Raw genomic sequence first — 11,368 nt, forward strand, 5'->3', positions numbered from 1 at the left:
ACACATGATAAATAAAATGATTTTATTAAGTTGAGCTTAATAACATAACTAAGAAGACCGGGGCAAATCTAACATATCTAACCAGAAAGTATAAATCCAGATTATTTAGACAAACTTACCTTCATTCTCAATAATACTGATCCTTTTCTATACAGCTCTGGGAGACTGTTGTAGTTAAGCCCAAAGTCAGAGAATAACAGTTCATTTTTATCACTGGAAAGTGTTCCCTGTTAAACAGAAACTTAATTAGATGACATAATAGTTTGATGGAATTTCTCTACATTTTAAATGTTTGGATTTTTTTCTCATAAAACTGCATTCGGAATAACTTCATGAACGAGATATTTATGAATGGAATTCTTACTATAATCAACATGTTTCTTCCCCCATGAACAGGTGTAATACTAATTATAGGACAAAAGAATGCTCATATCATAATTCAACGTACACAGAAAACTAATTATGGCTGTGGTAATTTAGACTAGGGTGCAAGACCCACCATTGAATCATTTATACAAAATTAGTTCCCCTTCACCCAAGTATGCTTCAGCCCAAACTTCAAAATCCATTCCACTGTTCATGACTAGTAGTGTTTTATAGAAAAAGTTGACAGATGGACTAAGTCCCATGGAATAAGCTCACAAGGGATAAATCTATTTTATTCTAGTATAGTTTATCTAATGTTTAAGAAACAAGAGATCCCAGAGGGATCTTGGCGCCCACCATTGAATGATCTTCATAGGTTCCATGTCAGATTGATCTTTTCTCTACTTTTCCCTTCATTTTACTAATCTGTGCAAATTGAGACATCCCTCCAGTACTTTTCAAACAAGGGAATCCTAGCTATATAAGAAATTTGAGATTTAATGATAATGGCTGTTTGTTTGCCAGGTTGTTTTCAGGACAGACTGGTCCAAAAATGCAATACAAGGGACCAAGGGGAACCTACTTATGAAATTTGAGAAAGATCCATTCAGTAATTTGAGAAATAGAGATAACAAACTTCAATTGTCAAAATCCAAGATGGCGGTCTGTCGGCCATATTGTTTTCCAATTGATCTCAAAATGCAATAAGCATAACGAGGCACCAAGGGGAACCTCCATATGAAATTTGAGAAAGATCCCTTCAGTACTTTCTCAGAAATAGCGATAACAAACTTCAATTGTCAAAATCCAAGATGGCTGCCTGTCAGCCATGTTATTTTCAGATTGGTCTCAAAATGCAATATGCATAACTAGGCGACAAGGGAAACTTACATATGAAATTTGAGAAAGATCCCTTAAATACTTTCTCAGAAATAGTGATAACAAACTTCAATTGTCAAAATCCAAGATGGCTGCCTGTCGGCCATGTTGTTTTCCGATTGGTCTCAAAACGCAATATGCATAACTAGGCATCAAGGGGAACCTTCATATGAAATTTGAGAAAGATCCCTTCAGTACTTTCTCAGAAATAGCGATAACAAACTTCAATTGTCAAAATCCAAGATGGCTGCCTGTCGGCCATGTTGTTTTCGGATTGGTGTCAAAACGCAATATGCATAACTAGGCACCAAGGGGAACCTTCATATGAAATTTGAGAAAGATCCCTTCAGTACTTTCTCAGAAATAGCGATAACAAACTTCAATTGTCAAAATCCAAGATGGCTGCCTGTCGGCCATGTTGTTTTCCGATTGGTCTCAAAATGCAATATGCATAACTAGGCACCAAGGGGAACCTACATATGAAATTTGAGAAAGATCCCTTCAGTACTTTCTGAGAAATAGCGATAACAAGAATTGTTTACGGACGGAGGGACGGACGGACGGACGGATGATGGTGGGCTAAAAATCTAAGTTATGAAATCATCATAAAAATAAGTGAAAAAAGCTGAAATCTTCTGAAAATTCACATTTCACCATCTGATGATGGTGGGCTAAAAATCTAAGTTATGAAATCATCATAAAAATAAGTGAAAAAAGCTGAAATCTTTCCTGTGAACTCTAGAGTTCTCTATGGTATTTATCTTGGGGGTATTCCTATAACTGCACATGACCTGTTTTCTGTAATACATACTTTGAGGCGTTCCTGTGACTGGGCCGGTGACAGACCTTTCTCCTGGACTAACTTCCAGAAACATGTGTTATATAAGTTGTTGATGTGACCTGCAGGTATATAACAAGATACTAGTGTTTATAATTACTTCAAACATGTCACAACTACAGTCAAACCTGACTATAAAAGTCACCTGAATTAACAAGAGGCCCATGGGCCTTAACAGTCATCTGACAAACATTTACAGCAGAGACACACCTCTCAATCAAGCATCATTACAATAAATTGTCTATATTATATGCAGCCAGTTATGTTTCAGATCAAATTTGGTTTTTTATCTATTTTGGATAAAGGAGGAGCAGCATCTTAAAAGCAAAATTTCAGCCAAGTTCCCATTTTTGGGCCATGTCCCTCTGTCCCCATGGGTCGGATAAGCCTCATTTATATCAATTAGGATTGCCCTTCCCTGAAGATGTTTCATACTAAATATGGTTATAATCAATTAAGGCATTAAGAAGGAGAAGCATTTTTAAGCAAAATTTTAGCTAACTTCCCCTTTTGGGGCCTCACCCCTCCGTCCCCAGGGGCCCCACAAGCCTCATTTATATCAGTTTCAAACCAAATTTGGTTGTAATCCATTAAGGAGTAGCGTTTTAAAGAAAAAACTTGGCTAAGTTCCTATTTGGGGCCTCGCCCCTGTATCCCCAGGGGTCACACTAGCCTCATTCATAAAAAAATATGATTGCGCTCCCCTAATGATGTTTCACACCAAATTTGGATGTAATCCACCCAAGGGTTAAGGAGGAGTAGGGTTTTAAAGCAAAATTTTAGCAAAGTTCCCCTTTTTGGGCCCCGTTCCTCTTTCCTTAGGGGTCAGACCAGCTTCATTTATATCAAATATGATCGGCCTCCCCAAATGATGTTTCAAACCAAAATTGGATAAAATCCACCATAGAGTTAAAGAGGAGTAGGAATTTAAAGCAAAATTCAGCAAAGTTCCCCTTTTTAGGCCCCGCCCCTCTGGCCCTAGGAGTCAGCCTCATTTATATGAAATATGATGGCCCTCCCCCAATGATATTTCACACAAAATGTGAATGTTATCCACCCAAGGGTAAAGGAGGAGTAGGGTTTTAAAGCAAAATTTCAACAAAGATACCCATTTTGGGCCCCACCCCTCTGTCCCTAGGGGTTAGATCAGCCTCATTTATATCAAATATGATTGGCCTCCCCAAATGATGTTTCAAACCAAATTTGGTAGTAAACAACCAAAGGGTTAAGGAGGAGTAGCGTTTTGAAATCAAAAAAAGTCTTACGGACAGCGGATGGCGGACGGAACATGATGGCTATAGGTCATCCTGACCTAAACTAGAAAACGTCTTAAGACGTAAATGCCCCCGCTGCCACTCGACACCCCGAAACCTCAGTAGTTCCTGTGACAGGACGGAACGGGACAGTACGGAACGCCCCATTTCATGGCAGGGCATAGAAAATAAATACTAAGTGAGAAGACTGACCATCTCCCTCATCAATAGAATAAATCTGTCCACAGGTTCATTAGTTATCATATTTTCCAGCTTTTCTAAAGTGGTCAAGTGGAGCTTTTAACATTTAACCTTGACTGATGACCACCAAAAATCTAATCAGATCTTGATAGCATTATGCTATGGTGTGAATATGAACTTTGACCAATGACCACCAAAATCTAATCAGATCTTGATGGCTTTAGGTATAGTATGAATATGAACTAAATCTGTCCTGATGCTCATAACATTACCGATCACTGATCAAATGCCATCCATCAATCAATATTTTAAAAACAATTCACAACATGATTTTAATCTTAACCTTGAAACAAGAGATCCCAGAGGGATCTTGGCGCCCACCATTGAATGATCTTTATAGGTTCCATGTCAGATTGATCTTTTCTCTACTTTTCCCTTCCTCTAAGTCTTACTAATCTGTGTAAATTCAGAAACAGCCCTCTAGTGCTTTTCAAACAACGGTAACCTATACATAAAATTTAAGATTTAGCGATAATGGCTGTCTGTTATTTTCGGATTGGTCCCAAAATGCAACACCAGGGACCAAGGGGAACCTACATATGAAATTTCAGAAAGATCCCTTCAGTACCTTCTGTAAAATAGCGATAACAAACTTCAATTGTCAAAATCTAAGATGGCTGCCTGTCGACCATGTTGTTTTCTGATAGGTCTCAAAATGTAATATGCATAACCAGGCACCAAGGGGAACCTATTTATGAAATTTGAGAAAGATCCTTTCACTACTTTCAGAGAAATAGCGATAACAAACTTCAATTGTCAAAATCCAAGATGGCTGCCTGTCGGCCATGTTGTTTTCCGATTGGTCTCAAAATGCAATATGCATACCTAGGCACCAAGGGGAACCCACATATGAAATTTGAGAAAGATCCCTTCAGTACTTTCTCAGAAATAGCGATAACAAACTTCAATTATCAAAATCCAAGATGGCTGCCTGTCGGCCATGTTGTTTTCCGATTGGTCTCAAAATGCAATATGCATAACTAGGCACCAAGGGGAATCTACATATGAAGTTTGAGAAAGATCCCTTCAGTACTTTCTCAGAAATAGCGATAACAAACTTCAATTATCAAAATCCAAGATGGCTGCCTGTCGGCCATGTTGTTTTCCGATTGGTCTCAAAATGCAATATGCATAACTAAGTACCAAGGGGAGCATACATATGAAATCTGAGAAAGATCCCTTCAGTACTTTCTCAGAAATAGTGATAACAAACTTCAATTATCAAAATCCAAGATGGCTGCCTGTCGGCCATGTTGTTTTCCGATCGGTCTCAAAATGCAATATGCATAACCAGGCACCAAGTGGAACCTACATATGAAATTTGAGAAAGATCCCTTCAGTACTTTCTCAGAAATAGCGATAACAAACTTCAATTATCAAAATCCAAGATGGCTGCCTGTCGGCCATGTTGTTTTCTGATTGGTCTCAAAATGTAATATGCATAACTAGGCACCAAGGGGAGCCTACAAATGAAATTTGAGAAAGATCCCTTCTGTCCTTTCTAAGAAATAGCGATAACAAACTTCAATTGTCAAAATCCAAGATGGCTGCCTGTCGGCCATGTTGTTATCCGATTGGTCTCAAAATACAATATGCATAACTAGGGACCAAGGGGAACCCACATATGAAATTTGAGAAAGATCCCTTCAGTACTTTCGGAGGATTAGCGATAACAAGAATTGTTTACGGACGGACGGACGGACGGACGGACGGAGGGACGGAGGGACGGACGGAGGGACGGACGGACGGACGACGGACCACGGACGCAGGGCGATTTGAATAGCCCACCATCTGATGATGGTGGGCTAAAAATCTTATGACATTGTACTTACAGTCGGCCTGTCTCCAGCTGAGGTAGTCTTTGAGATTCTTGTCTGAAGGGTAAAGGACAACTCGCCCATCAAACACTGGTGGGTATTGGAGAGGCTGCTTGTTGAAGAATCGTGCCCAGTGAAAGACGAAGGATGATGAAAACTGACTCACAAGGTTCGTCATAAGTTTACTGTGGAGGTCAAATAAATGTCATAATTATATAAATTAGAATACAATTTTGGTTGGTAACCTAATTCCTACTTTAGTGTGTTAAACAGATGACAAATATGGGTCAGCAGTTACTTTACTATGGACTTAAAATAGAGAAGAAATATATGAAATGTGATTGGATAGCAGTTTATAGTATTATAGTAAAGGTCAGAGGTCAGAATCTAATACATATAGATTGGTGACCCGTTTACAGGGGGAGCTAAAACAGATATTAACGACAACTGTTCAGGTTGATTTTCTTGTATTAGAAATGGTTTTGACTTTTCAAAGCATTATGTGAGAACCAAAATTTTTAAGATAGACTGCTGTTTCTCTTTCAGCCCAGTCCGTTCTGCTACAAGAAGTCAGGAAAAGAAATTCTTCTGTTCACAACTTTTTTTGCAGTATACCAACCATTTATCATTTGAACAAAATCTTTTTAGATTTCATATAATATAAAATTGGTATGTAAAGGAGGTACTGAATCCTTTTAGATTTCATATAATATAAAATGGGTATGTAAGGGAGGTAACTGTGTTTACAATGACCACACCAAGTTTGTAAGGGAGGTAACTGTTTCGACAAAGATCATTACAGGTTTGTAAGGGAGGTAACTGTTTTGACAAAGATCATTACAGGTTTGTAAGGGAGGTAACTGTTTTGACAAAGATTATTACAGGTTTGTAAGGGAGGTAACTGTGTTTAGGATGACAACAGGTTTGTAAGGGAGGTAAATGTGTTTACAATGACAAAACAGGTTTGTAAGGGAGGTAACTGTTTTGACAAAGATCATTACAGGTTTGTAAGGAAGGTAACTGTGTTTAGGATGACCACAACAGGTTTGTTATGGAGGTAACTGTGTTTAGGATGACCACAACAGGTTTGTTAGGGAGGTAACTGTGATTACAATGACCACAACAGGTTTGTAAGGGAGGTAGCTGTGTTTAGGATGACCACAACAGGTTTGTAAGGGAGGTAACTGTGTTTATGATGACCACAACAGGTTTGTAAGGGAGGTAACTGTTTTGACAAAGATCATCACAGGTTTGTAAGGGAGGTAACTGTTTTGACAAAGATCATTACAGGTTTGTAAGGGAGGTAACTGTTTACAATGACAAAACAGGTTTGTTAGGGAGGTAACTGTGTTTACAATGACAAAACAGGTTTGTTAGGGAGGTAACTGTGTTTACAATGACAAAACAGGTTTGTTAGGGAGGTAACTGTGTTTACAATGACAAAATAAGTTTGTAAGGGAGTTAACTGTTTTTACAATGACAAAACAGGTTTGTTAGGGAGGTAACTGTGTTTACAATGACAAAACAGGTTTGTTAGGGAGGTAACTGTGTTTACAATGACCAAAACAGGTTTGTAAGGGAGGTAACTATTTTGACAAAGATCATTATAGGTTTGTAAGGGAGGTAGCTGTGTTTAGGATGACCACAACAGGTTTGTAAGGGAGGTAACTGTGTTTACAATGACCACAACAGATTTGTAAGGGAGGTAACTGTTTACAATGACAAAACAGATTTGTAAGGGAGGTAACTGTGTTTACGATGACCACAACAGGTTTGTAAGGGAGGTAACTGTGTTTACGATGACCACAACAGATTTGTAAGGGAGGTAGCTGTGTTTAGGATGACCACAACAGGTTTGTAAGGGAGGTAACTGTGTTTACAATGACCAAAACAGGTTTGTAAGGGAGGTAACTGTTTTGACAAAGATCATTACAGGTTTGTAAGGGAGGTAGCTGTGTTTAGGATGACCACAACAGGTTTGTAAGGGAGGTAACTGTGTTTATGATGACCACAACAGCAGGTCATCAAAATGTCTTCCTGGTGTTGGACACACTACCTTATAGTGAGCCTTTGTTATGTAGATCTAGGTATCATGGTCAAGCTATGTGTACATAACGCTATCCTACCAACTCAACACATAAATCAATATTTACGTAGGTTGGGGGTTATGTTTTCGTTAACTGTCGGTAGTGCTAGTCTAACAGGTGTGTTAAGACCCATTAAAGGCCCAGGTCTATGTAACCACAAAATGACTGTCATTCAATAAGTACAAGTCAATATGTAAATATAAAATGTTTTTCTAAATATTTAATATAATACATAGAACATGGAATTGACCCCAATTTACCACTTAGAATTCCCAGCTCTATATCAACTCAAGCTTGAGATGTTTACCATTATGTTACCGACACCTATGTTAGAAATAATCTTAGCCTGATATATTTGGTAACATTTCATTCTTAGCTTCGTCCCCAATGAGATTTCATTGAAGGATGCCTGCCTTTGACAAGATGAATTGATCACGACCACATATAAACATATATATACATGTACAGGATCTTATTTTATGAATTTATGAAATGAGTCTTAGAAGTTTTTCTTTTTGCAAGTCTTTGTGAGCAAAATTTAACACTACAAGACAATTTTCATAAAATCTCATATGTAATGAAAACCTATCATTAAATTTAAGATACTTTTTATCACTTTATAACTCAGAAACATTTTCTGACAGGCTGTTTTAGACAGGCTTTATAGTCAAAATGTGGAGGCTTAATCAAATGGAAAGGCTCCTGGGTATATCACACTAATGGCATATGAAAATATATATCGTAGCCTCGTAGGTAAATATAATATACAATTTTAGTGTATCATAGTAGTTATAAATAGCTGCATCCCAAAATTGCAAGTACTTGATGAAAGAAACCTATTGAAACCTAATATCATTAATAAGACATGATGAATGAACTTATCCTGTAATATTAGGACAAAGGGCCAACACATCAACTACATGTACATGTATGGCTCAAAGTAAAGGTTGAGCTTATAATTATAATTATTGCAGGGCAAAATATATGAGAAAGCATTTGTTAGCTGGTTTGTAGGAATTTCTCTTTAGCTTAGAGGTAAGATGTTCACTTAGAGATTGAGAGGTCAGTAGCTCGATTCCTATTGGCAGGGTCTTTTTCAATATTCCTTCCAATAACACATGTACAATATTTGTTCCGTACCTGGAGACTTAATGTTCCTTAGGTGGAAGTGCACGTCCTTTATGGCCACCTAACTCAAGGGGACATATTTCAAAACCATCTGTGGCACATATAAGGAGACAAGAGGCAATGATTTAATTTTGTGATTTTCATTAGTCATGCAACCTGTTTAGACCAATAAATTAAATCTGGTACATCATGGGTAGAACTTGCATAATACTACATAACACCTCCAACACAAAAACCTGGCAACCACTGTACAGGTAAAATTGACTGGACAGATCTACTATCTACCTTACAAATAAACATGCCATTACTGACCACATCTATGCCAATACAAATTCCATTCTTATACCTCTCTATCCAGGTGAAAGTTATAAATATGCTAAAACCGGAGTTTATTATGATTCCATGTGGCAATCTAAGGTAGAAAATAACGTCAATAATTCGCCTTTAAACACGATAGGAGTACTGCTGTGTACCAATTCACCAAGCTTGGTCCAAATCCATTTACTGTACAAATACAGTTCTGATTACTTGTTCAGAAAATAAAGACAGACATCAGATATAGTATAATTAGTATACATGTACACTGTATATGAACCTCATACTACCAAATAACAACAGATTTTTTTTTTCTTTTTTTTTTCAAAAAATATTTTTATATACCGATATATACTGATACAGGTCAAGGTTTATGGTAAAATATTCAAATGTGGATACCAGTAACCAGTTACAGGTAAATATGTAAAGATAATTTGATACGTTTCTTCAGATATTTATCTACAGGTGGTTCCAAAAATAACTTGTTTTAAATAATCTTTGCCACTTTTAATTGACCAGAAAGAATGTTAATGACTTACAGATTAAATTTGTACCGTTGACAAAAATGTGACAAGGACAAGACAGAGATTGTAAAGTACTTAAAGCATTCAATTTCTCACTGACAATTATGTAAATCTGTAGACAGGTACACACATTCCCAGGTGATTTGATAAAAACTAGGCGAGATATCTGTATCTCATTATCTATTACAGGGTATATATCAATGTAACAAACAAACAACAAATCTGTGAAAATGTGTAGGTGTGGTCAGTACCAACAGAATCTGTGTAGGTGTGGTTAGTACCAACAGAATCTGTGTAGGTGTGGTTAGTACCAACAGAATCTGTGTAGGTGTTGTTAGTACCAACAGAATCTGTGTAGGTGTAGTTAGTACCAACAGAATCTGTGTAGGTGTGGTCAGTACCAACAGAATCTGTGTAGGTGTTGTTAGTACCAACAGAATCTGTGTAGGTGTTGTTAGTACCAACATAATCTGTGTAGGTGTAGTTAGTACCAACAGAATCTGTGTAAATGTCGTTAGTACCAACAGAATCTGTGTAGGTGTGGTTAGTACCAACAGAATCTGTGTAGGTGTTGTTAGTACCAACAGAATCTGTGTAGGTGTTGTCAGTACCAACAGAATCTGTGTAGGTGTGGTTAGTACCAACAGAATCTGTGTAGGTGTTGTTAGTACCAACAAAATCTGTGTAGGTGTGGTCAGTACCAACAGAATCTGTGTAGGTGTCGTTAGTACCAACAGAATCTGTGTAGGTGTTGTTAGTACCAACATAATCTGTGTAGGTGTAGTTAGTACCAACAGAATCTGTGTAAATGTCGTTAGTACCAACAGAATCTGTGTAGGTGTGGTTAGTACCAACAGAATCTGTGTAGGTGTTGTTAGTACCAACAGAATCTGTGTAGGTGTTGTCAGTACCAACAGAATCTGTGTAGGTGTGGTTAGTACCAACAGAATCTGTGTAGGTGTTGTTAGTACCAACAGAATCTGTGTAGGTGTGGTCAGTACCAACAGAATCTGTGTAGGTGTCGTTAGTACCAACAGAATCTGTGTAGGTGTGGTCAGTACCAACAGAATCTGTGTAGGTGTGGTCAGTACCAACAGAATCTGTGTAGGTGTGGTCAGTACCAACAGAATCTGTGTAGGTGTGGTTAGTACCAACAGAATCTGTGTAGGTGTTGTTAGTACCAACAGAATCTGTGTAGGTGTGGTCAGTACCAACAGAATCTGTGTAGGTGTCGTTAGTACCAACAGAATCTGTGTAGGTGTGGTCAGTACCAACAGAATCTGTGTAGGTGTGGTTAGTACCAACAGTACCTGTGTAGGTGTGGTTAGTACCAACAGTACCTGTGTAGGTGTTGTTAGTACCAACAGAATCTGTGTAGGTGTGGTTAGTACCAACAGTACCTGTGTAGGTGTGGTTAGTACCAACAGAATCTGTGTAGGTGTGGTTAGTACCAACAGTACCTGTGTAGGTGTTGTTAGTACCAACAGAATCTGTGTAGGTGTTGTTAGTACTAACAGAATCTGTGTAAATGTCGTTAGTACCAACAGAATCTGTGTAGGTGTTGTTAGTACCAACAGAATCTGTGTAGATAGGAACAGCTTCTTCAGTGCTAGTGCTAATTATAAGGTACCACTGTACAATTATACAAGATTACAAATGTGATTGTTTGCACTTTTAAAATCAGAAAACAGCGTCCTATCTTTTATACTTACCTAGCTCTTCTGTTGAACATTTTGGTATTTTTCTTGAAGATGAAACTGTATTCGTCACTTTGACCATATGCCATGACAACATCTTTGAACTCCTCGAGACACACTGCCTCTTGGTATTAACCAGCTCTTCTTACATTTGGATTCATGAAGACTGTAGTAGACATCATGAACTAATCTGTAGACATAGA

The 11,368-nt window shown here is 37.8% G+C and overlaps 1 protein-coding gene across 1 annotated transcript; it reads right to left on the bottom strand.

Moving 5' to 3' along the window:
• Positions 1 to 119: 119 nt before the first annotated feature.
• LOC117319880 (probable tRNA(His) guanylyltransferase) lies at positions 120 to 11,272 on the bottom strand (the record flags this gene model as incomplete). Its single annotated transcript, XM_033874594.1, has 4 exons — positions 11,181 to 11,272; positions 5,430 to 5,599; positions 2,057 to 2,145; positions 120 to 227 (listed from the first exon to the last, which is right to left on the bottom strand). Coding segments are annotated over exons 1-4 (441 nt in total), but the record flags the coding sequence as incomplete, so codon positions are not given.
• Between the last annotated feature and the right edge of the window lie 96 nt (positions 11,273 to 11,368).

This window comes from Pecten maximus, unplaced genomic scaffold, assembly GCF_902652985.1.
Source record: "Pecten maximus unplaced genomic scaffold, xPecMax1.1, whole genome shotgun sequence".
Taxonomy (NCBI): domain Eukaryota; kingdom Metazoa; phylum Mollusca; class Bivalvia; order Pectinida; family Pectinidae; genus Pecten; species Pecten maximus.